The following is a 26,861-nucleotide window of genomic DNA, read 5'->3' as shown; positions in this document are numbered from 1 at the left end:
AACCATGATGCATTTTACACAACAGTAGGCTTGCAATGGACTTAAAAACTGCTCTGTTATTGTTTCTAGGATAACAAGGACCTCGAATTAGATATTATTCCAGCAAGTCTTTCAGACCGGGAGGTAAAGCTGCGAGATGCAAATCACGAAGTCAATGAAGAAAAAAGAAAGTCGGCCAGAAAGAAAGAGTATGTCCCAAAACTCACTGAGAATGCCACAACACATTATCTAAAAGTGATTCTGTGATATCTGCATGACCAGAATGGGCTGACAGCCCTGTAACTCCTTCCAGCTGCGGAACTCTTATGATATGCATACAGTTATACAGCAAAAGCTGTGACTTGTAGGCAAGAGAATCTCCGAACATACAGTTTGAATTTCTTTTGGTTTTAATAAGAGATCGGGGATTACTTTTAGAAAGGGAAAGGAGTGAGATGAGCACTTTGATCAGCTCTTGATGTCACTGAGATGCTTCATTGTCGCGATTTCTTTCTGGCTGTATGTGACAGCTAAAATGAACAGGATGACTTTCTCGTATCTGTGAAGTAGTCAGTAGCATTTCTTCTTCAGAGGGCAATGGTTATTAAAACATTGAGCATTAGAACTTAGGGACACCCAGCTTGAGACAATACAAATGTGGTTGCTGGAGTTCCCACTGGTTTGAATACCAAGTTGTAGCCTCCTCAGATTAGTAGTGTCTGCCAACCCCATCAGTGTTGCTGCTGAAATGCAAGTCTCAGGGTGACTTACGATTCCATATTAGTGAAGTTGCAAGTCTTGTCGAGGAATCTCAAGTCTTTTTTCAAGGAAAATAAAATTAATGAAAATCAGCTATTTAAGTTTGGCAAGTAGACAGTAAATCACTCCTCAGGTTTGCAAAAATACAACCAAATAGAATTTTTATATAAATAGAAAAGTTGTTTAAAAATAACCCTACAGGGGACTAGAGTATTAAGTGATATTTGTTTTGTTGAACTGAAGTGTGTAAAGTGAAGCAGATGAAGGTTTAGAATAGAAGTCTGTTGATTCGTAAAGACAACAGGAAGATGCTGTGTTTTCATTACATTGCCTGTTAATGCCCGGCAAACCTGAAGTACTTTCTTTTTCCAGATTCATTATGGCCGAGCTTCTTCAGACAGAAAAAGCTTATGTCAGGGACTTACATGAATGTTTAGAGGTAAGTTACAGCCTGGAGAGTGCCCAGTACTTTTAGGAAGGGCATGGTAACCTTTGCAGCGGTGGTGTGACAGTACCCACCATTGGTGCCCGACCACAGGGTCATGTCCTGCTGGCAGTGGGAGCTGAGTGCAAGTGGAGGGAGCCTGTCACCCCACAGCAGAACTATGCCCTGTGCTCCCCATGTATACCTCTAAAGTCTGCTCTTCTGGGGACACCTGAGTGTGCCTTTAATTGCAAAGCCGTGCTCATCGTGCAGAGAGTAAGAGTGACCTACTGGAATTCAGTAAAGAGCAGTTTGTGCATTGACCTGAAATTTGTTGGATTCTGGGCTTTTTTCAGTCATGCAGCATTTCCTTAAGAATTTAAATCTCTTACTTTGGATCATCTCAAGCAAGAGATCACCTCGGGCTAAAGGAAGAGCTGGATATGCACTGTCAAATACCTTAGCTAGCTCTTCAGCAAGGTAGTTCTGAAAGAGACTGTGATATTCAGGGCAAAAGACAGTTGTTTTTTTTTTAGTGAAACCTGTCAGCTTTCACATTTCTGCAGTTTCAAATGATTTTTATGTGTCTGATGCTACTGAAGTGGCAAATCCAGTTTATCTTTCAGTTGTTTCTGCCTGCAGTTCTTGGACAACATCAGCTGGACAGCAAAGACAGGTGCCATTGACATGTTTTTGCTTTTTCTTAGACAACTTCTCAGCATTTAGCACTTCAAATTTCTCTGGGGAGCTTTTTGTGACATTGGAACATCTGTTTTTTTTACCTTATTTGTTTAATCTCGAAGCGCATAGTTCCCTTGTCAGCCCATGGCAGAGAAACAAGGAGATCTATTTTTTTGCATTGCATTTATTCTCAAAGCTAAGAATTGCTGATGTCTTCCAGACTTACCTTTGGGAAATGACAAGTGGAGTGGAAGAAATACCCGCTGGGATCCTTAATAAAGAACACATCATCTTTGGCAATATTCAGGAGATATACGACTTCCATAACAAGTAAGTTTTCCTAACATTTCTGTTGATGTTTGCTGACTAAGGAAACTAAAGGCATGTATATACTTATACATCTACGTGGTGTCTGCTGTGGATGTCTGCAGCAGAATGCACACCAGAATGCACACCAGAATGCAAAGCAATTGATCCAAGTTTGCAAAATAATGTTTGATGTCTTGTTTTGCTTATTCTACAGCAGTGAATTGCATCTTTGTTTAAACTTTGCCTGTGGTTCATTAACATTGCTGAAGTCGCATCACACCGGTGCTTTGTAGTCCCATGAGTGCTTTCTGCCTCACAGCACAGTATCTGTGCTTTGCAGAAGAACTGGACACTGAGGCAGCAGGCCTTCAGCTTTACAGTTGATGAAGGGTGGTCTTCTTGGTGGATGCATCTAACCTATGCACAAGCACATAAAGAGTGATCTTTCTGAAGATTCTCTGTCTAGTTCTTCCTAAACACGATGACTTCTACTAAGGATTGTTACATTTTCATTGTAGTTGAGCTGGGCACAGCTATGCACAAATAGCCTTGGCAAGGACACAGTTTGTCCATTGGCAGCACACAATTAGCCTCGTAATCAAGATACAACTACCAATCATTAACACTGATCTCACTGGTCGTTTTGCTTCTCTTGGGTATTTGATTGTAACTAATGGCATTGGTGTCTTCTTTTTTCAGCATTTTCCTGAAAGAACTCGAGAAATATGAGCAACTGCCTGAGGATGTGGGTCACTGCTTTGTCACCTGGGTAATGAAGCAGCTGCTTTTCCTTATTTATTCAAATTAATTCCTCTGGCACAGACAGAAACAAGCTGAGAATTGGTGCAAAGGTTATTCCTTGGTGGCAAGGGCTAATCAGTAACAAGAACTGCTTCCTCCTTTGCTCCCTCCCTTCCTTAGCTCTTCTCTTGAGCAGCAGCGTGAAGGCTTTCTGGAGACCTGTTTTTCATCCTGCACAGTGCCTACCACTGCTGATTCAACAGCCAGTTTAGAAGGATTTTGTCAAACCAGATGTGTATTTTGGGGTGACATTCATTCCTCTGCAAAGGGCCCTGAGGGGAACAAATCATGATCTACTCTCCTTAGGGAATTTTGTCATGCTCGAGACTTTAACAGAGACACAAACATCATCTTTTATCATCATTTTCCTTCAGAAATTAATGTCAAACTGTTGAGCCACTGTACTCTCTCATTCCATTACCCTCTGCAAGGAAGATTTCCAAGAAGGCTTTGAAATCTTGATCCTAAGAGTCTTCATGGACACAGGAGGCTACAGTAGTTCATCTGTATGAAAACCATTCTCTTTTCAAGAAGTTTGCCAGGCAATTCAGCCATCTTCATGTTTTCTCTGCTGGTTTTATGGACTGTAAAGCTGGGAATTAATATTTTTGAAGTCACTATAGAACCTTTTCATTTACCAAAATTGGAGCATGCTTGGGTGGTTTCAGGTGGGCTTTTGATTTGAAGACATGACAGAAATACTGATGACATTGATTCAGAAATATTATTTACAATGAAAATGATATATCTGTATGGAAAATGGAAACATTTCCGTATAATTCTGTGCAGAATCTTCTTAGTGGTCTTTAAGGTCTTTTCCAACCTGAGCAATTCTATGATTCTGTTACGTGTTCAGTGCTGTGTGTGCTTATAGACATACACACAACACTGCATGCCTAATTGCAGGGTCTTGTTATTTAAATGCTTGGTATGGAAAATGCTATACTAATCAGAGGAGTACATCCTCTGCCTGCCCACCTCTCCCCAAGACCCACACTGATTAATATGAAGCTGCTCTAAGGCAGAACAACACAGATGCTTTTAATTTCCTCTTAAAAATAAATAAATTAGGAAATGAAATGCAAAGCACTCTTAGCACAACATAAAGAATGAGCCATTAAAGTCTGAACCCAGGTAGGAAAGGCAAGTTTGAGCCAGGCATCACAGATCTGAGCCAGTCTGAAGTCAGAAGTGTTGGGTCCAGCCAGCTTGAGCTGGGGAAGTCTCTTGCTCGGGGTTTCCACACTGGCTTTATCTGCAAATAGGTGACAGAGCCAACACTTCATGGCTGGGATTTGAGACCTTCTGACTTTCAGATACAATCTGTGCAACCTCATCAGAGCTCTCAGAAATTATTTTTCAGCTGGATTAAAGTTTTTGGTTTCCTTCTGTTACAAGTGTTAAAAAAAAAGGCTTCCCATAGCTGTTATATGGTGCACCTCGTTCCCTCAGAACTGCTCAGGTAAGGCATGAACTGTTGCTAAGTATTAATTCATAAGACTCACATTGCTTTAGAAGTGGGGTTTTATCACTTGTATTTGTCCTGGAGAGACTTAATGAGAGACTGTGAGAGCAGAAAAATACCTTATCTTGCTTTTCCCTTGATGTTTGTTTTCACAGGCAGATAAATTTCAGATGTATGTCACCTACTGCAAAAACAAGCCTGACTCCAGCCAGCTCATACTGGAACATGCAGGGACTTTCTTTGATGTAAGCAGCTATTGCCGTTTTCCTTCTGCACACATACCACAGCTGAAACACCTTATCTTTACATCTGAGCAACAGATTCCTTTTGGTGCCTTGGCATTTGGGTTTTCCATTCTGCTGCAGATACCACATGCTGTGAAAACTGATGGGCTGCAGCGTGATGTGTGATCTTCATCAATGTGGCCAGCCTCTTTTAACAGAGACCAGCATTCTTATGGGAACCTTCATGTATTTTTCAGACCAAATCAGTTCTAAAGGTCTGGTTTAGATATACTCTTTGCTTCCAGGTATAGTGGTAAAATGATAAGCAAATCCTATCATATTTTATGACCAGAAATCCAAAACAACATCCTGTCCACCAGTTCTACAAATCTTACTCACTCTAGTAACTTCTGCTTCATTGTGCTGGTAAAGGAGTCTGCTGCTTGCAATTAGACCATCTCCCTTACAAGCACTACACCTGGTGATAAATATTTGCAGGCTCTAATCTTGGTTTTATAGACCACTTTCCCTCTGATTTTTGGAGCCTCATCCATTTTGCTGTGCTTATCTGTTAGCTAATAGCTTTAGGTAATTGTTTTCCTGAAAAAAAAAAAAAGGAAAAGAAACACCTCATGCCTTTCTTCCAAAGCGCTGAAAATCCTTTTACAAATGTAACCTCTCAGCAAGATCCAACCTGTAATGTGGTTGGCAGCTGACACGAATCAGCTCCTCTGGGTTTAGCCAGTGATCAGAGCATTTCAGTGAAGCACTGAGAGCGCTCACGTGAGCCAGAAGTGATGAACACGTGTTTCTTTTGCCTTGTTCTTTTTTAGTTAGTTAGTTTGTTTGTTTCCTTATTACTGATTTAAGCAGAATTGAACCGAAATGGATTTTCCAGGAGGTGGCGCTTGAGCCTGTTGAATGGTTTGTAGTGGTGGTGGAGAAGTGATGGAGGGGTGAGGCATCCTTAGGGGTATGGAGGTGTTTCTTCTGCAAAGATTTTCCATTCCATCTCTATGTATAGGCTAGAAACCTTCCTGATGTTGCTCAGTAGTGAGCATTCATTGTTAACACCTGCTGTTTTGCAAGAGGTTATGTCTTCCTTTCACTGGAGGGAATTGTTCTGGGCTACCCTGTAGTGCCTATGTGAAAAGTGAGTGCACTCTAGGCTCTCAGTCCAAGTGACCAAGGCAGTGCAAAGTGATGGCAGATCCTTCTGATCTTTACCTTAGAGTAGCAGTGGTCAAATGGCAGGATGGCATTTTTTTTGCCCCAAACATGGAATTTCCCAAAACACCCTGATGAAGAGTGAGTAAACTAGAATAACACCCTGCAGTGGGAAGCCTGCTTGAAAATCACCCCAGATGGCTTAAACCATAATACTGAGATGAAAATAAGCAGTCCCAGCAGTCAAATTGAACTCTTCAAGTCTATAGAAAAGGTTTGGCTGCAGGGCTCATTGCAAGGGTTAGCTCATTAGGGGAAGGAGCAAAGATAAGTGATGTATCTCATTTGAAACTGTGAAGAAAATTAGCAAAAGTGCTGTTGGAGCTGGGATGTTCAGAGAACTTGCTTAGTTTATTCTGTAGCTTTATTCTAAGATAAAGATGACTATTTCCCCTCCCTACAGATCTTGCTTTGCTTATAAACTATAAACCTTCCAAACTAAAATTTACACTCTAGCTGCAGATAAGTCTCATCTTCTCCCACAGAATCAGGAGGCAACCTGGCAGAGGGTAGGGAATCTTGGCCTGTTCTGCCTCAGTACAGAACCTGCCCCTATAGGACACCAGGAATCAGAGCATCCTTTAGATGGCCAAATTTGTGCAATAGCATCTTGTGGGATTTTCCAAGTGGAACCAGCTGCAGGAGGCAGTTGGGCCCTTTGCAGGACCTCACAGGGTATCAGTGTCTCCAGAAGTTCACTATCACATCACAGTGATCAAAACAGACACTTTGGCTGAGATTCAGAAATATTCAGTGCTATCTGAGGTATCGTAAGGATCTCTCCTGGCCCCAGCTGCCACCTCAGAGCACCATAGGTCTGTCAGCACTGTCAGCTCTGCTGCTCGCATGTGGATATTTCAGCTACCCCAGGGCTTTCGGATGGCACAAGATGCTTATGTTTAGACAGCTAAACTGCACCCAACTTGTGCAATTTAATTTCGTGTCTCTTCATTTTAACTGAATGTTAAAACTCTGCTTTCAGCCCTCATAGCTAAGAGAAACCAATCGACTTGACAGATAAGTCATATATAAATTAAAGCCTGTGTGGCTTGCTCAGCATAGCCTCAGCTCAACTTGCAGAGTGCTCCTGCAGTTTGAATGGCCAAAGGAGACATCACAGCTTGTTGCCAACTGCTCGGAACCACACTGCTCACTGCATGTGAACTGGAAGAGAGATAAAAAACTACACACAGAAACAGAGATATGGAGCTGAAGTTATGGGTGGTTCTGTCTGTTAATTTTCTTTGACTGACTGTTGTTATTATCTCTTCTAGGAAATTCAGCAAAGGCATGGTCTGGCCAACTCTATCTCTTCTTATTTAATCAAGCCTGTCCAGAGGATCACAAAATATCAGCTCCTCCTGAAGGTACCTTAGTGAGCTGCCTAAATTGGGTCATGCACAGCAGCTCACAGCTGTAACGAGTTAACTTCTAATGCAGTGACAACTCTGTGCCTCATACCAGGTTACTGCAATGACAGGCTTACCACAGCTTTGTGAGTACCTCAGCAAGCCTGCAGCACGCAACCAGAGTTCCTGGGATGGCCTATGCATGCCCTCAGTCCTCACCCCTCTGGGCTGACCCACAGAACCTCCTTCCAGAAGGAGCTCACCCACCCTGGGTGTAGTGCAGCCTGCACTGAGCTGAGGGGCTGCTGGAGGCCTGCTCCCAGCTGAATATCTGCCCAGAAACCCTCTGAGTGAGCTCCTATTTGAGAGCACCTCACTGTCTTTCTTCCTAATCACTCCCATTTGACACCAACTATTTGCAAGCATCCACAGTGGGTGCAGTCCAGCTTGCTTTCTTCTGTCACTGTTAGTGACACGGTTGCAGTGTTGCAGTCTACATACCAAAAACATGGTCTGAGATAAAGCCAGCATGTCGGTCAGTTTGCTTACAGGTGTTCTGCATTGCTTCCTAGGAACTGCTTACCTGCTGTGAGGAAGGCAAAGGGGAACTCAAGGATGGTCTGGAAGTGATGCTCAGTGTCCCCAAAAAAGCCAATGATGCAATGCACGTCAGCATGCTGGAAGGTACAGATGGGTGCCTGGGGCACAAAAGGGCTTTAAGAGTGAATGAAGCCTTATTGTACCTTGTTTAAAAAGTTAGCACAGACTGACTGTAGCAGTACTGTTAGCTAATCATCATTTTCAGGTAGCTCCTATGTATACGCATATGTATACAAACATATGCTATATATTTACTTGCTGAAAATTTCCAACATACTAAAACAAAAATGCCTTCTGAAACTAGTCCCCTCGAGATGAATAGCACCATGTGATAGTGGAAAAACAGCCTCTGGCAGAACAATTATGTCTGGCAGTGGACAAACAAAAGCAAAAAAATACTTTCACTGGGGCAGGAGGTGCCCATAAATGTCTTTTATGAATATGCATAAAGAAGAGTAAGACTTTTACTGCAAGTCTTCCTTGCTCTGATGTTTCTGAGCATTACTGACTATGAAGAACTAATATTCTGCTAGCTGTTAACCATTGCGTTTTGTGTTCTCTATTTAGGCTTTGATGAGAATCTAGATGTCCAGGGAGAGCTGATTCTTCAGGATTCCTTCCAAGTGTGGGATCCCAAGTCTCTCATTCGGAAAGGCCGTGAGAGGCATTTGTTTCTCTTTGAAATCTCTTTGGTGTTTAGCAAAGAGATCAAAGACTCTTCAGGACACACAAAATATGTTTACAAGAACAAGTTACTGGTAGGTGTGGCTGGAGGGAAATAATGTGGTTGTTGTGTTTCTTGTAGGTAGAGGTAGAGTTTGGGGCATACTTGTCCCTATGTTGGGTGTGGATGTTCACACCACCTGAAACGGCTGGCCCTGGGACCATTGGGAAGTTAGACTTACAGTGAGCCAGGAAGGGCTTGGGACAGTGAGATGTGATGTGTGAGTGGGAAACGCAACGAGGATTAGTCAAACCACTCACTCTTCCTTGCCACCCCCTGATGGTTTTCTGTGTCTTCTACTTATCCATACCTGCATTCCCTGCTTGTCCCTATACATGTAAAGTTTTCTCAACTCCTTAAGCTCAACTTGTATGAAATCTCATCATCTTTCCTCCACACCAGACCTCAGAACTGGGAGTGACTGAACATGTTGAAGGAGATCCTTGTAAATTTGCCTTGTGGTCTGGACGAACACCATCCTCAGACAATAAAACAGTGCTGAAAGTAAGTCTTTTCTCACTTATTTTCTTTGCCCTTAGAGCTGCTAGTTGAAGCCTTAGGAGCTCTAAAGTGGAAGGTTAGTTTCTCCCCTCCTCATACTCACATTGCTTCCATGTCTGTGGTGGTGTAAAGCCTGCATCAGGAGCAATTTGATTCCAAGCCCGCAGTGTGAAACAAGATGGTGCAGTTGTGCAGCCGTGCTGAAATAGCATCTCTTGCAATCCAGGTTGAGCAGCTGCATGCTAACACAAGGCACATCTCAGGGTGTTGGACTGGGAGGTGTAATTCTCTTAGTCCTATACATCTGGGCATATCAGCAGTCAATAATTTCCTCAACCCTCCAGAGCTGAAAGCTGTTTCAGTCAAGTGAGTTTCTAACAAAGAATTCATGTTGTAGTTATTTAGTCTGAGGAAATCCCAGCTGTGCACTGATAACCTATTTCCCCTCCACAGAACGTGCTGTATTACTAGCATTAAATATATTTATCCAGAGCTTAGCTGCTTTGCTGTTGCTTGCCAAGTAGGTCTGGTAAAATACCCTCAGTTCTCCTGGGGTTCCTAGGTATGCCGGTAGCTTGAGCAATACAATAGAGAGGAGAAATTTAATCATGTGTTTTCATCAGCTAACCAGTATTCTTCAGAGGAGGTGGCATACTGGGAATGTGACAGTGTCTGTCTTTCTGCCTTGTGGAACTTTAGGCATCCAGTATTGAAACAAAACAGGAATGGATCAAAAACATCCGAGAAGTCATCCAAGAGAGAATTATCCATCTGAAAGGAGCTCTGAAAGAGCCAATTCAGCTCCCCAAGACACCAGCAAAGCAGCGAAACAACAGTAGAAGGTAACTTCAGTTGCTGCATACAACATGAAGTCACTAGAGATTTGTCAACCAATAGCAATGTATTGTTTGTGGGTTTTTTACCAAATTAATTTGCATTTTCTGACTGCAGTTAAAAGCAGTTTTCATCATCTTTGCTTGTTTTACGTTGTCTTGGCAAAAATAGCTTTTCCGTGATACCCCTACGAAGGTCTTTAGTACTCTAAAGTACTGGAGAGAAACGAACAGTAAAAACTTCCTCATAGTCTACGGCTCTGTTTCTTTCCCAAAGTAGAATTTACTTTTTTCAGATTTGAATATTAACAATAGGGTTTTTTTTTCCTATCTGGTATTTGAAACTGTTTGACTATGAAAATCAGAGCTCGTTGTGACAGTCTTCTGCCAGAGCGGAGTATCTGTGCTTCATCATCAAATATGAAATTCATTTCAGCCTGGGAGGAAGTATTAAATTGTTTTGGTCAATCCCGGATGGAAAAGAAATTATGTGAAGGCTCTGTTCTTTTGTTGTCAGGTTGGTGCTCCCAAAAGCCTTCTGTAATTTGAGCATCTCCCCTTCCTCATCAAATATTATCCTGCAGCCACTTACTGTGGGCTGTATTACTGAGGTACCCAAAGAGGGAGAAAGCAAAGCCACCAGGGAGATCCTGACCTAGGCTCTACACTGTCATTACTCACGTTTGTTTGTTTATCTTCTTTATTAACACTAAATTCCTGAAAAGGTGGTTCTTATGAGACAAGAGAAATGGCCCTTCCTTCTGAGCCGCACGTGGCTTCTGCTGCATGGTTTTGGTGAAGGCAGAAATCTAATTCAAGGAAAACTGCTGCTTGACACCCTCATTACAGAGCTATTTCTGAACACCAGTGTTTTCTGTGCTGTAAATATGCAGGGAACCACCAGCCTGTTTCCAGCAACTAACTTTGTGATTACATTCTAATCCCAACCCTATGGCTGAGGGTGACATCATTCTAAATTACAAGTTATGCAGCAGCATGGGCTGTATCAGCGAGGTAATTTTAGCACAAAGCCAACTCTGGCATGCTGATTCAGCACTTCTCAGATCCACCTATAAAGTGGTGCGCATTGCAAGGTGGTGCGTTAAGTAAGCACGGTTGCTTCCCTGTTACTTCTTTTGCAGAGATGGAGTAGATGATGCAGACAGCCAAGGAGATGGAAGCAGTCAACCTGACACCATTTCCATTGCATCCAGGACATCACAGAATACAGTGGACAGCGATAAGGTAGGACTGGAATGTGAAAATATGCTGCAGCTGATTGTCTTCCCAAAATATGTGAGTGAAAAGCGGAATAGAAGACATAATATACCAACCTGTCTTTTGCTGAGTGAGTCAAAATTTGTATTCCCTGAGGCCAGGCTATTAAAATCCAGTCTCTTTTGAGATGCACATCAATACTGCTGTTTTACATGGTAACATCTCTGTTGCTGCAGTTCTTTGTGGTTAATGCACAGAGGCTGAATTGGCTCTGAAAAAATACAGCCTAGAACAACCTTTTGTTCCTTAGTAAAACTTGCCTTGTGGGATCCATCTTCTGAGTCAGCAAATGGTTGTGTTCCATGTTTACCCTCTGAGCTATAATCACTACTTTGTTGGAGGGAACACAGGTGCTTACACACCAATTAATATGGCAAAATTGGGATCCTGGCTGGTACCTTGAGGGTCTGGGAGACCTACTCTTTCTAGAGACTGTGATTTTGGATCCCATCCTCACGGACATATGGTAAAACATATGGATGGCCCCAAGACACACAACACTCTATTGGAACGCTGCATGCTGTTGGCATGTATGTAGTCACTGTTTCATGTGTTAGATGATCTAAGTCCAGATCCAGATGCATTAGGAGGCCTGACTTGAATTTGTCACCCTGATTCCTCCAGCTGCAGCCTTCAGCTAAATTAGCAGCTGGTAGTCGGAGTAAACGGGCTGTTAGTTAGAGTTTACTTCAAATATGATTATGAGGTTCGTCAAACGTTATAAGAGGATATCCATATTCTCTTCCTGTGTTTCTTTGAAACTATATTGAACTTGCAAAAGTATGAATTCTACAGAATCATTTCTGTTTGTTGGGGCTTTAGTTATACTGCCATTTTCACAGGATAGAAGGGAATCTTCTCAAACTCAGAATGTGTGGAGGCTGAACTCAGAGGTGTTAATAGGACTTGGTTAACTGCAAATAAATGACCTGTTGTTTTTAACTTATTTATCTTAAAAGCATGTTTCCATGTTGTCGCTTCTTTTTGTTTCTTTGTTTTTGACTAGTAATGTACATTAGAAAAGTATTACTCCAAAGGACACCATAATGCATGCAAATACTTTGTCTGATGTGGAAGAAATACTTTCTTATGTCTTCAACCCACATGGACTCACCCTGCTTTTCCATGTTTTTCACATTTATCATTCCTGAGAGATGCCCTGGCTTAGGAGATTACTTGAGCTCATGCTTAATTTTAGGTACAAGATTTGTTGCCTTGCCTCAAGGCCACTGACTCAGTTGCATGAGTTATAGTAGGCTGGCAAGATCTGGGTAAGTCACTCCTCACTGAGTGCTGTAGCTTCATATGAGATCTGTAGTACCAACAATAACAGGGACAATTGGGCTCTACCTTGAAAGACAGCCCATCATGGCAACAGTTGCTTTCAGGATGCAGGGCTGAAAAGGGTTGTAAGAATTCCTAAACAATGATCTTGACTGAATTGAAAGGCAAAGGCATGTAGGAGGTAGACTGAGAAAGAAATCACACAGGCAAAAATTTGTTACCACTGGGGAAAGGCTAAATCAGCACAAGGGTTGGGTCATCTTACTTTTTTAAGATGGGTTTGTTCACTTGCTTAAGGCTATTTGTGTTCATGTGTCTGCATGTACTTTTACTGAACAGAAGCAAATTCTAGTGTACAGTTAAAGCTTAAATATAAATGTATGTACTTCGTTGAATCTGAACAACTAGTGTAGCATCCTCCAACAGAGAGGCAGCTCTTGCTAAAGCATCTTTCATGCTGTCACAGATGCTAATGCCAGCAAGCTGTGGAGAATGCAGTCCCTAGAGTGCTGTATTGCCAGGTCTTTGCTCCAAGGAAAGCAAACTCTTCACGTCACTCTACAATTCTCTCAGTTTTCTGCATAGCATTACCACATGGAGGCATCCTGCCTTCACTCGCAACACAGGCATAGGTTTTTATAACATACATTGTAATTAACCTGTGTGGTTTTGATAACAGCTCTGATAGGTAAAGTGTTCAGCAAATAGGAGTCTTCCTATCTCTTAAACTTCGGCTTTGTTAGAAGAGTTATTCCCAGATGTTCTACACCAGGCTTTGAGTGACTGCCCTGAGTGCCCCAGTGAGATCTCCATCCAGAGGAGATCTCTGGATGCTAGGGAGGAAGAAAGTTCCTCCCTGCCTTTAACAAGACTCAGTTGTTCAGAGCCTCGCTGACAAGCACAGGCAAATAGCAGTGTGCCAGGCTGGGAGCAGAGGGATCTTGCACTAGAAACATCAAGGTATTAACTCACAAATCGCATCTGAAAGCACACTGCATTGCTCATATCTGTTTGGATTAAGAATTTGGGCAGGCAAGAATTCTTCCAAACATTTGTAACAAAATGCCACACAGGATACAGATGAGAATGCAGAGCACCATTTTTGTATTGAAGGTAATTCACAGCAGGATTTATGGCTGCAGGCTCCTCTTAGGAATTACTCTTAGTTACATGCCTAACTCCAGCACTGTTACCAATTCTTTAAATATTCCAGCCTTCCTGGCTACAGGTAGTGGTCAGTCATATAAAGCAGTTTGCCCTGAGCTCTGACTTTTATTTTTCTTCGTTAAATACCATCAGATCTGTGGGTCTGCACCTTTGTGAAAAGAAAGAAAGAGAGAACATACAAAATACTGTGAATTTGTCTGTATGCAGTCTGTAACCTAAAATATCTCATGGCTTGAAAACCAGTTATTTGGTTTTTCCTTTGGGAAAGTATTATACAGAGGGAAAAAGTTGGTTCATGGACGTGACTTGGTGTTAAAGAATCAGCAGGTAACAAATACTATTAGAGTAAGTGTAATTTCCATTGAGCACCCATGTCAGCTTCTAGGGAACTTCCTGTACAAAACATCTTATTCCAAAAGGCAGACCAGACAGCTTTTGTTCTGCATGGCAAGCCCTCTTCAATGTGCTATCTAAAAACCATTCCTCTGGGAGAAATCCTTGCCCTGTTCAGCTCACAGCAGGCAGGATTTCAATCTTTGTATTTGGATTCAAAGAAGTGGGGAACTGCATAAAGAAAATGTTAGCATGCGGGGCATCCTCATTTGTTAAGCCCATTGATCTATTGGCTGTAAAACAGCTGGTCCTGGCAATGCTAGTCCATGTTCGAATAGCTCCTTTTTTGTCAGCTTTTACGCTGAGGAGAGCTGCCCTCATTTCTCCCTGTTGTTTTTGGATATAGAAAAAAGCACTGAAACGTGAACTGAAAAGTTTTTACTCTCCGAAAATAAATATACACAGTCTACTTTTATCTCTTCCATTAGATACTGGACTCAGTTCATCTTTCAGAAGTCATGAGACTGAGATCTTGACCTCTTCTGCATTGGTGGTATTATATAAAAACTGAGAATAAACATTATTTTTTCTGATCGGAGGTAACTAGTATGAGGGGAGCTTTCTGAATTAAGGCTTTTGGAACAAAACATCTACAAGAGGATTCTCTTTTCTCTAAAGGCTTCAAATGAAGGCAAAACAGCCTTCTCCCTTTGATGTCTTTGCTTAAGCAGAAATTAGGATCTGATGCAGGTAGTACTACATTGTTTGTTACAAAGGAAGCCAGGGCACCAAGTATCCATACTCTCTTCTGTCCTTAAAATCCATCATTTCTAAGATTCACAGTGCATGCAGTTAGAGGTATCCATTCTCAGTACCTTGGAAGTTTCTTTTTTAAGTCATACAGTTATGAGGAGCAACTTTTGATCCCCTATACTCTTCTTTGATGCTGCTGATCCCTTTGGTCTTAAGTTCTATAGAGCTGTACACCAATATAGAGTCATAGAATCATACAGTCATTACAGGTGGAAACGACCACTAACATCTTCTAGTCCAACAGTCAACCCACAACCACCATGCTGTCCTAAATAGGCAATAGTTCCAGGAAACACACCCTGTGTTAATGTGTGCTGGCTTGAAAATAAAATAAGAAGATAGCAAAGAGAAATGCCCACTCATTCAGTATGGAAGGAAACCTCTTCTGTCCCTCACAAGGAGAATACGGGGGAAATCAATAGATTTATTAATTACCACTTTCAATATCTGCAGTAAGAAGTGGTCAATTGTTGCTTCCTAGCATAAATTAGTTCTGGAATTAATATAAGTGTGCCTAAACCTAAACTGAGAAAACTAAAGATCCCTCTCTAAGTAGGCATCTTGAAAAGAAGTGAAATGTGGGAAGGTGAGTGGGAAGCTTATAAATTCTTCCTTCTCTTATTTAATCTCAAATAAATGAAAACCTGTGCCATAAACTAGTGAAACAATAATACTCCTTGAAAAAAAAATTCCCCTTGAAGTCTTGAGATGAGAACACCAACATAAGGAAAACGCATCTAAAAATATATATGTATGCCAGTATAAAACATTATTTTGTCAAATAGAGAAAATCCAAACTTAGAACAGAAATGAGAGAGATTCACATTTTCAGAGAGGGAATTAAAGAAGCGGAGAAATTAAAACAAAACCATAAGGCAAATGCAGACATTAATTAATTCTGCTAACAAGAGCACTCTTACTGAGCTGACAATTTAATTTCTACTTAGTCTCTCAGCAAGGGAACTGACATAACAAGCAGATTAAAAAAAACCCAACCATTTCAGCACTAAGTCATAGAAGGTTCCTGGGCAAGGGCACCTTCCTGCTGCAGCAGAGGGGCTACCCCAAAGGGTAAGAATCACTCGGCACAGCTTGGATCAGTGGAAGCATTGCTGTGGACTGAAGCCTTTACAGAACTTGTGTAGCGGGACTGAATACAAATTGCCCCTCCATGGCACATCACACTGTCAGTGTGGTTAATGGCTGCTGTATGCTGCAGTTGATGGAAGGAGGTTGTAAGGTGTGATGGAAATTCTGGCTGTAACAGAGCCAATGGAAGGCATGATCACGGGAATATGGAGTTGGGTAGTAGTGCAGATAGTCACTTAAATACAGCATTCAGAGTATTTCTTTAGAAATCTTCGTCTTTTCTGGAGCCCATTAAAAGGTGACACATACAGAGCTGTCTGACAGGTAAGGCTGGGCATTGACTTGCAGAGGTTTCTTCCCCTGAACCACGTATTTTATTCTCAGTAAATTGAGTTCAATTTAGCAATTGTGAGTTTCTGAAGGGGAAAAGAAGGGATCGATTTGGTCTCACTTATAGAGGTATAGTGGTTATTCTGCAGTGATCCTATCTAGGCAAGAGGCATTCCTGTATTCAGTAGTGCATTGTCTGAGTGCTGCTCCATTACAGTGGCTGATGAATCACAGTACTGTGAGCAAAATTAATGTAACAGAAGATGACTGCTGACTGTTAAGTGAATTCTTCCTGCGAAGGTATGATGGATAAAAGAGGAGTGAGTTATAGCCCCAGAGAATATACCTCTATTGCTCTCCCAGTGCCCAGCATTGCTGCTGTTATCACATTGAGTTCTTACTGCCCTCACCTGTGGGAATGGGAGGATGTGATAGAAAGGGAAGTCCTGAGATAAAGCAATTTGGCACCACAATTAGCCTTCGTGAGTGCTCCCCAGCTATAGTTGTTAATTCTTTGTAAGATTCTGCTGTGTAGGAGCAAAGTGTTTATCTTATGAAGGAAATAAATTGTTCAGCCAGGAGCTGACATCTCTCCAGTATTAATTTCGTTAGATTTCTTTAGGCTTTGGGAGCTACCTCTGAATTCTTGCTGTACAGCGTGAGGCTTAAGCTCTGCTTTGGGAACTTAGTCTCCAGTTTGAGGACTTGAGTGATAGATCTCGCATTGTTTTGTTGTCTGTGTGCCAATCACTGTGACTTGCAGCTTTGTAGGAATTTACCTTCTCATCATCCACGTGTGGAGTCAGCCAACAGCTCCTTTTTATGGATTTCCAATGTATGTAGCACAGGATCTCCAGCTCCCTTAGCACAGCTATCAGCACTGGCACTGCTCATAGCACAGACCTTGCACGACAGACTTGGAGCTCTTGGCCTTTTGGTTTCTCTGAGAACTCTGAAAAAATGCATTTGGGATTGTAGCCAAATTTCAAAACAAGGGAAAAAGTAATTCTTTCCAACCTTGGTTTTCAGCCAGGTCTGATCCTAGCTTGAATTATGTTTTATCTGTCTTTTCCATCACTCATTTCTAAATGTAACAAGTAGATGATCAAGAGATTTACCTCCAAGAAGTGACCTGTCAGGAGTCCAAGTGCTGTAAGGACATTTATTTTCTGTTGTTGCCAGCAAGTGTTTGAGGAGCTGAGGAAAGAGGGAGCTCTACAGGCAGGCTGTCTTGTTTCAGAAAGTTTTCTTAGAAAAGGTGTATGGATTCCCTTGAAAAGCAAAGAAAAACATGAACAGCTCCTTTTGAAACAACATGAAATGTGTGCATACTTCATGGTTTGCTCAGGGAACTTTATCTTAAGTCCAAACCACACAGAAGAGCCTAATCCATTTCGTCTTGCGCTGAGTGGCTGCACAGCCTCCCCAACAACCAACTGAAATGATGGCACTGGATGAATTTCAGACCCCATTTTTTAATCCAGTAGCTGCACATTAGCAAGAATTTTCCCAGAGAACTGAGTGTTTCATCAACCTTGGCTTCATCGCTGTGCAAATACAGCAATGCCAAAACAAAGGAAAGAATAAAGCAGGGGGATTCTTTCTTTCTCCGCTCAAAAGACATTTAAAGTGAGATGAATAGCATCAGATTTTTAATCATATAATATTAAATAAACTTTAATCCCAATGTAATTATTTCAAACGTGCTTTGAAAACAAGGGAAAAAAAATGCTGCCTACAGAGAGTTGCTGCTTCTGGAGAGCCTGCTGATTCTGGAGCAGTCTGTAGTTTCAATTCATCAGGTGCTCAGAGCCCCATGCAGCCTGACCTTGGATATCTTCAGGGATGGAGCATCCACCACCAATGTGGGCAACCTGAGCCAGTGGCTCATCTCCATTATTGTAAAAAAATTCTTCATATCCAACCCGAATCTCCCCTGTCTTAGTCTGAAACCGTTTCTCCATGTCCTGTCACAACAGACCCTGCTAAAGAATCCATCTCCTTGCTATCCCTTTTGTTCTCGATTGTTCTTGATTTAATAGATTTATTTTTCCTTTAATGAGACAAGGACCAGCATTCAGTCTGCTTTCAGTCTTTCTCTCAATCTAATGCATCTTTTGGTAGAAAATGAGTTAATCACTAACATTTCAAGATAGAAGTCAATACACTCAGATAAAACAAGTGTATGGGGCGGCTTCAGGCTAAATCTCTTCAGAGAGCAATATAGCTGTGAATGCTGAAGTTCAAAGCAGATATGGTATTTAAGGGTAATTTCTGTGGCTGCCCAATTGATATCTCCATTCCCTTCTTTTCAGCAGCATGAAAATCAGATTCCATGCTAATGTGCTGATGAGCAAATTTCCCTTATAGGCACAAAGCACAGAGCTAAAGGTTGACTTAGCAGATAAAAACAGATATTCCAAATTTACAGCAAATGTGGTATCTCTCAGTCACATGATGTTTGTGGACAATGTGTGGTCCTGTTTAGATAGATAGGATGGCCATAATTTTAAAGTGCACAGGTGTAAGATGCAGAATGCTGCCCTTGGTGGTTCAGCCTCGGTGGCTGAAGTGCTTAGCTGAGGTGTACGCTATGGAGTGAAGTGACAGGAAATAAATCATGCTCCATATTAATAAATCCTTTTAACCAATCCAAACAAGAAATGTTTTGTTGCCTGCAGGGAAGGACAAGGATGTTTAAGTCAGGAGAATTTTTAAGTGAATCATTTTGATGCTGCTGAAACAAAATAAGAAGGCAGCGCTGCAAAATCCTTGTATTTCTTTCTAAGGCCACCAATGAGAGTTAAAATAGAAGAATTCAAAAAAATTGTTAATTTGCACAGAGCAATTAAAGCATATTCCATTTTTCAGCTCTAAAGTGAGACCAATGTTGACTGACATCTATGGTTTTCAAAGAAACAAGATTTATTGCCATAAATTATTGTAATAATAATAGGATGTCCATACTGGGCTATGGCCCAGGACAGGTGAGATGATCCCTAAGGCTGCCTTGAGACTCACATCTGGTGATGTTCCACTGGCACTTGCTGAGACTTGCTATCCAAAAGGTCCGTGAACCACTTTGTAAACAGCCCTGCTCTAGATGTAAAACAAATTCTCCTGTTTCATCATCATGCTATTTTTGCAGATTTGTTGATACAATACATTATAGTGACTAGATTACATTGTCCCTCTAAAATGAGGACTTAGGAAAAACTGGAAATGTCTATTGGTATTTTGGGGCTATCTTCAGCTTTTGTTGGCCAGGCAGTAGATTATAGAATGGGGTAGGCTTAGAAAGAAGGGCGCAAACAGGATTCAGAACCTATTTAAAGGAGAGGATTTTATTACTTTTTACTTCAACTCAATTTCTACCTTCAGTGTTGTCATTAAGCAAGAAGTTGTTCCTCGTCTAAGCCTCGTCAAAGCCATTCTCCTCCTGTTCTTCCAAGAAAATGAGTTCATATTTATTTGTCCTCTTCTGTTGTTTTCAGTTGTTTTTGAGGTTTCATTCTGATGATTACAGTATGTTTGTTTGACTTGGCTGTACAACATTAAATATATCCCTCTTGAGGAACACTAAGGGGTTTTTTTGTTGGCATAGATTTTTTTTTCCTTCCAGAATCCATCATTTTTGTATGGTTATGCTTATTAGCAATAGAGTGCCAGGTCTGTTCAAGGAATTTACAAAGTTCCTCAGAAAGGAAGAGTTCCAGCTATGAAGGTCATACAGGGACAACACAGAATAACTGTCTAGAAAGGAAGAAAACACTATGTGAGATCAGAAATTAGTGTTACAAACAGGTTTCTGTGCAACACTGGTAGAGTTCCTTGATCTAAGACATTAGGAAACACTGGAGGTCGTCTAAGTTCAAAGTTAATATCAGCGTGAGGTTTGATATTAGAAACAAAATTGTGTGTGAGGAAAGAGGACAAAGGAAAAGTGTTGCAAAATGCCTTTGTCTTCACAAGAGATTGTGTCGGGGAAAACAGATCACAACCAATATTTGTAAGAACACCTTTGATTCAAGAGTGCAGGGTTGTGTTGGTATGCAGTAGCTCATAGGAAGCTGTTCAACAAATTACATGTTGTGGACAACCTTACCGATAAGAAAGATATCCAAAGCATGCCCATGCCTTGGTTTTCAATCACAATGCTGCTATTCAGACCAACTTTATTTTCCTCTTTGGATCTTGCATTAATTTAAAAACCACCAACAGTCAAAACCAAACCTCCTCAAGTGTGCGTGTGGGTGAGAAACAGAGGGGTGTGAAACGTATGGCGCAACTCTACAGCCCCTTTGCTCCCCGGGTTCATTTTTCCTGACACTACAGCATCACTTCCTGGCCATGCTTGCAAATAAACAATTATTGAAAGTACATGCCTGGACCACACATGCGTATTTTCCACTCTCGTGGAGAAAAGCTGTCTGCCGGCTGGTTGTTATTTATTTTCACAAGAGGCGGCTGGGTTTGTTGTCATGTCTTGAGGGCACAGTCTCTTGAGGTGCTGAGCCTTCTCAGCTTGCTGAGGCTGCAGGAAGAATCGGGGGTGGGAACCAGCTGTGCCCCATAGATCTCAAGCTTACGTTATTACTTCTAAAAGATTTCCAGTGTTGATATTTGCTGTGTGATCTTGAGGAGTCAATAGAGGAGGACAGCAAGGGGTCTACCCAAGGGGAGGAACGCTTTCCTTAACAAGAGCTTGTGATGTTCTTTTAAAACTGGAGTTGCTAAATCATCAGTTAGAAATGTAAAAGCTATAGGGAGAGAAGAAAGTAAATTGAAACACATGCAGAGAAAGTTCAGCATTCTGGCTTGCTGCAGATAATGCAGTGAGAGCTGATTTTCATGTGAATTTAACTGATGCTTCTTAGAAGGGTGAAGAACCATCTTCAGTATCTGCTGCTCTGTATAAAATGGGAAAAGCAGCATGCTGCTGTCAGCCTTTGCCTTCACCCCTAGGCACCATGCATCCTCTGATGTGCAGACTGCTAGTGCCCCAAGGCAGTCAGCAGCCTGCCCTGCTACCCTGTAGCATCCAGTGCACCTTAGGACATGAACCAAGCTACAATGGGTTATAAACCAGACCTTCGAGTCTTATGTTTTCTGGGACAGAAAGTTCGGGATTGAGTAATGATTTCAAAAGCCTACCCTTTCTCATGCTTATCGAATTGCTCCTTTATGATCCTCTCTTTCTGTGATTGCCATGTGTTATTTATGAGCACTTGGAAACCCTTACCCACAAAAAAGATAACATTGTTGAAGCTGAAATGCAATTAATTATGTGGTGCTGCAAAGAGGCAGGCAGGGGATGAGCAGAGCTGTTGCACCAGGCGAGGCAGCTGCTAAGGTCAGAGATGCAAGGCAGAAAAGATAAGTCATTTGAAGAAATGGAAGAAAACGGGAAGAAATGTGAGTGTATTTTGTTCCACTGGGTCAATGAAAGCACCTCGCTGTACACCAGGTGTATACCTGGCCCTGAGCATCACATAGTTCCACACTGCATCCAGCCCTTCATGAACCCATTGGTAGTATGGGGTTTTGGTCATGACTGGCCCTCCAGCCTTTGAACAAATAGTTTCAATTGCCATGAAACATAAATGAATGAAATAATCCAGTAAAAGCTGGGCCAAAGCAGATGTCTTCTAAGCAAATATGCAATTCATTTTCCATCTGCTGATGCCCAGTCTGTGGTTGATGTGAGAGAGAGCAATGTTGCTGTGTGAGAGGAAAGCCAGGGTATACATCCTAGGGTGCAGATCTAAAGCAAGGCTACTTCCATAGCTCATCCACAAGCCTGGCATTTTTAGTGACAGGAAAAACTGCTAAAATTAGTCTTAATGTATGAGGGCTTTCTCTTACCCTTCTTAATGCTTTACTTAATAAATTCCCAGATTCCCATTCCATCCCTACTTAAATCTAAGGCTAAGTGATTCAGTAGGATAAATAGTTGACAAAGCTGTTGTGTAGTTTTCTAATGGTCTACTTTCATTTCTGTAACAAGCATAAGGGATGTTAATGTCCCAATACACAATGATTTATAATCACTGTTAGTGGAGATAACTCCCCTCATGGAAAACAATATAAAGTACCATTGTAAGAGCTAAAACCCTTTCCTAGCTTTTCTCTTTAATCACCATAGATAGGGTCTCTTTGCTACACTGCTTTGTGAATCTTGAACGGCTGATGGCATCCCATGCTAACAGCACAACATGTGGCCCACGCTGCAGTAACTAAAGTAGATTTTCTATTTCGCTTTGTTGGAAGATGGGTGATAAATAAGTAAACGAGTAGTCAATGAAGTGTAGTCAACTTCATGTAGCCATTGAAAGACCACAAAACGCGAGAGATTTTCTAAAGTCCACACTGAAGTTTTTCTTCATGAAGTTTCTTGTCTTAACTGCCCAAGACAGAGCTGAAGTCGATCTCTGATCTGCACTTACCTGTTTAAAGAGCAAGCCTGGGCTGCCATTAGGTCTGTGGGGAGTGCCAGCTGCTGCTCCCCAAAGGGCCTGTGAGGAACACTGGCCATGTCCTCCTTTTTTCCAGGCAATTTATGTTCATAAGAAAGCTTGGTTTGACACTTTGGTGTTAGAACCAGCAGTCTGTAAGCATAGCAAGGACCTTCTTTTTTCCTGGTGGTGTATTTGAGTTGAGAAGAAAGCCTGTGAGGGGCTGAGCGCCAGGTTACAAATGAAATGTGCTGCGGCAATGAGGACGTGCAAAAGAAGGACAAGACTTTTAAAAGTGGATTTAAAGTTATTTCTTCTTTCCTTTCAAAATGCAGAAGCAGCTTGGGGTGCTCAGAAGCTCTTATAATCTGTTTTCCACATTGTCAAGATACACAGCAGTGTATCTTTGGTTCGTTTTTTAATGAAGAGAAACTTGGAAGTGGAACTGAACATTTACTGCAAAGTCTTCTATTTAAATACTTTCTTATTTATAGGGCCATGTTTGGAATGTTATACACAGCATTATCCGACTATTAACTCCTACAATAAGATGGATTTTAGGATTAAATAAATTGTGTGCATTCCTTTAAACTGCTTGAGCCAAGAGGGTTAGGAGTGTTAGACTCCCTGGCTGCAGCCATTCCCCAGCACAGCCTGGCTGTGTGTTACATGTGCTGTGGTGGCTGAGCAGGAGGGAAGAAACCACTGGAAGCAGCAGCTGCACGTGGAGCTTGAATGGCACATCCTCTGCTCACCACGTGGGGTAGGTGGCCAAACTGTTCAGTTTTGTACATAATCAAAGAGCAGCAGGCAGAGACAGGGAGTGGGAGCCTTGATTCAGCTCAACAGAAGCTCAGTGCTGTGCATGTATTTACTGTCGTTTGAGATCAGTGAGACGTGAACCTCATGTACCTTGTTTTCTGAGTTGTGGGCCGTATGCCGAGTTGGTTTTTTTTTCTGGTTTATGTTTGTTTGGTTGGTTTTGCGTTCGGTTTTGTTTTGCATTGGCAGGCTAAAACCAGCCCCAGGATCTAAGCAGTGCACTGAGGCAAGTGATAATACCAGGAGCAGGTGCAGGGGTGGCATGTTTCCTTAGTGTGACTGTTCGCTGTTATCTTTTTGGGGCAGAAAGATGGATGCTTTCTCTGTTGGTTGATTATAATGTAGCAAATGAATGCCTCGCTCACATGAAAGTGTAATGAGCTGTATGAATTCCAGCTGCCAATCATATCTGTGTCTTCTCAACTCGCCTTTTAAAACCAGTTATATGTCCATACAGAAGCCTGTACATGGAGACTGACACTAGTGGGACATGAATTTGTGTGTCCCCCCCCCTTAAGCAGATTGTTGCTTTGAACCTTTGCCCTGGAAACTGGAGACTTTTATGAGCCTGATCCTGGCTTTGAGCCAGCAGTAATCTTTTAGTCAGGCTAGGAGGAGTCATGTTTTCAGATCCAAAGATTAAACATTTCCTTCCTGCTGTCACTCCTTTTTCCACTGAAGAGTGTTAATTGCACGAAGAGTTGCCCTCTTCATAATTTCATCCAGTGATTTTGCCTGGACACAATGGCGGGTGCAGTTAGTGGGGCTGGTGTGAGCTGGTTGTACCTGCAGACAGGAATTGTTTTTTTGTCATAATCCATTATCAGGCAAAAATATGTGGTTTATCTTATTGACCTCGATACAGCAGGAATCAGAGTTTGTGCTGCTGTACTCATGTCTTTCATGGGAGAGCAGGAGGAACTTTGAGAGGAGGCTCATGGCAAGCAAATCACCAAGCACAAGCAATGAATGCATTTGACAGAGCTTTTCATTTTATGGCACGTTCATAACACCGTGGAGCACTTAGTACCTTGTTAACCCAATTAACATATGCTAAAACTGCCAAAGCAATCCAAACAGCTATTAATCAAATGCCAAATCATCCATGATCATGCTTCGTTATTACTGCAGAGGCAGCTAAGAGCAGACTGTGAAAGAAGCATCCTTAAATCTCTAAATACACATGCAATTGGTCACCGTAAAGCCAAAGAACACTGAATTGGAAACTGATACAATAAAATAAGCTGTCATCATCTGTCTTGCCTCATGTGCATAGGGAGAGCTATGTTCATGCATATGTGGAAGATGCTTATCCTAAAAGTATAAAGAGAACTCTGAGTGACTTGTGCTGAGCAATCGCTGGTAGCACAGTCCCATCCCATGGGCTGTGGAGGCTTTTTCTAGCATGTCTCAGAAAAAGGAAGCCTTAGCAAAACATGACTGCAGTGTGCAGGCAGACAGGCATGCACCTATGCTCACATGTACTTGTATTGAGCAACTTCTACTGTGGTTTATTTTCAGCCTCTAAGATTCAAGGTTAAAATTAAAGTGTAATTCAGCTGTCAGTTACAGGTACTCCTTGACCTCTCTTCCGACACCTTTTAAAGGTATTAATGTAATGGGACCATCTAGTCCTGTCCAGAAGGAATGGGAGAAGGGAACTGTGTCACAAATAGGCTGCACCAGCACATCCATTAGGGATCTGCTTTCCAATTCCTCTTTGAGTCTTCACAGCAGAATCTTTTATCTTAGAAGAACTGTCTGACTTACAGTCATCAAAACTGATGCTGTTTCTAATGAGATAGCAATGGGCATCTCTGTTCCTTCATGAGATACAAATAACACAAAAGATCCTGAGAAACCTTCAGATATCTTCTGACCTACAAATGAATCCAGTATGAGGATCACAGTTCACTTGTAGCGTGGCATAGAGTTTTCAGCTATCAAAATCTGTGGCATCCCATTTTCAGTTAACAAACTGAACTATGGATCTGGTATATTGGCTCCAGGAATAACAATGATACTATGAAACAAGAGTTACCAATGGATTTAATCTGGTTCATATAAGTCATGCCAGCTTGCATCTATATATAGGAAATGAAATTAAACTATCGCGGTATTTTTCGATGAGATTATAGTTCAGCTGATAGATGAAACACTGGCTCAGTGATAGACTTTTGTGGATGTTCGTTTTGGGCCATGTGATATTTTTATGAACAAAGCAGAACAACAGAAAATAAACACAACTTGTTTTACATAGCTTGAAATCTGACTAGTTGAGAGATGGAAATATAAACAGAATTATTATAGGGCAGGCAAGTTTGTACAGATATCCTGCATGAATTTGTCTTTTTCCCTGTGACAGGAGAAGGTTTTTAACTTAGTTTTTCTAAAGAAACAAAGTTTTCTTCCATATTTTCCACATTTATTCATGCTCTTTGTTGTTTGTACCCATTGGGTAATTTTAATCTAAGTTGGCAGAGGGCTCCTGATCTCAAGGACGATTTCAGTGGGATTCATGGAGATCAGCACATGGGTTGGGAAATTATCATACCATAGAATTTATCATAGAATGGTATAGGTTGAAAAGAACCACAATGATCATCTGGTTTCAACCCCCTTGCTATATGCAGGGTCGCCAACTACCAGACTAAGCTGCCCAGAGCCACATTCAGCCTGGCCTTGAATGCCTCCAGGAATGGGGCATCCACAACCTCCTTGAGCAACCTGTTCTAGTGCATCACCACCCTCTGTGTAAAAAGCTTCCTCCTAAAGTTGCCTAAGTTGTGGCAATTAGGAGAAACCCAGTAGTGTGAACACATGCATTTCTGGACATATACATTGCTGGGGAATCAACAGGGCTGAGGAACCTCACACATGATCAAACCTTAGGAGAAGCTTCCAGCATAGCTGGAGGCTGACCACACAGCCTAAATCCATGAGGAGCAGGACTGCACCAGTTCTGCTCTATGTGACTATTGGTTATTCATAAGAAACTGAAAACCTAGAAGTACATGCTAATGCCTGAAGCTGGTTGAGCAGACAGAAGAAAGGAGAACTGCCTCCTGATCCAGATAGGGAAGAGTGAGGTGATCTCAGTTAAATACTGAAAGAGATGCAGAGTTGGAGTTAAAACCAAGATCATCTGTGTACCAGGCAGTGGCCTTCTGAGAGGCTATTTTAGCTTCCCTATCTGTGTGTTCCCATCTTTAAGTGGCAAACCAATCCCCATGAATATATAAAAAGCACCTTCCTTATATGAGAGTTCATAATAGTTTAGGGCACATGGCACTCTTGAGACATAATTATATAATGCTCCACTGCTAACTTTAAAATTTTAATTATTTTGAAAGCACATCTGTAGCACCACATACAAGAGCAACTCGGTAACAATATCAGTAAAGTTGTGCTGTG

The 26,861-nt window shown here is 41.7% G+C and overlaps 1 protein-coding gene across 9 annotated transcripts in view; it reads left to right on the top strand.

Annotated features, from left to right (window-relative positions):
* The window catches only part of KALRN (kalirin RhoGEF kinase), a 435,213-nt gene that overhangs the window by 316,413 nt on the left and 91,939 nt on the right, over positions 1-26,861 (top strand). For all 9 annotated transcript variants that reach the window (XM_072341566.1, XM_072341563.1, XM_072341565.1 and 6 more), the window contains 11 exons: positions 70-188; positions 1,111-1,177; positions 2,064-2,173; positions 2,852-2,921; positions 4,574-4,663; positions 7,144-7,236; positions 7,791-7,902; positions 8,386-8,576; positions 8,945-9,046; positions 9,743-9,885; positions 11,019-11,121. In XM_072341566.1, the coding sequence (XP_072197667.1) occupies positions 70-188; positions 1,111-1,177; positions 2,064-2,173; positions 2,852-2,921; positions 4,574-4,663; positions 7,144-7,236; positions 7,791-7,902; positions 8,386-8,576; positions 8,945-9,046; positions 9,743-9,885; positions 11,019-11,121 (1,200 nt within the window). The remainder of the gene's footprint in view (positions 1-69; positions 189-1,110; positions 1,178-2,063; positions 2,174-2,851; positions 2,922-4,573; positions 4,664-7,143; positions 7,237-7,790; positions 7,903-8,385; positions 8,577-8,944; positions 9,047-9,742; positions 9,886-11,018; positions 11,122-26,861) is intronic.

Source organism: Excalfactoria chinensis, chromosome 7, assembly GCF_039878825.1.
Source record: "Excalfactoria chinensis isolate bCotChi1 chromosome 7, bCotChi1.hap2, whole genome shotgun sequence".
Lineage (NCBI taxonomy): Eukaryota > Metazoa > Chordata > Aves > Galliformes > Phasianidae > Excalfactoria > Excalfactoria chinensis.
This window is presented reverse-complemented; position numbering and strand designations above follow the sequence as displayed.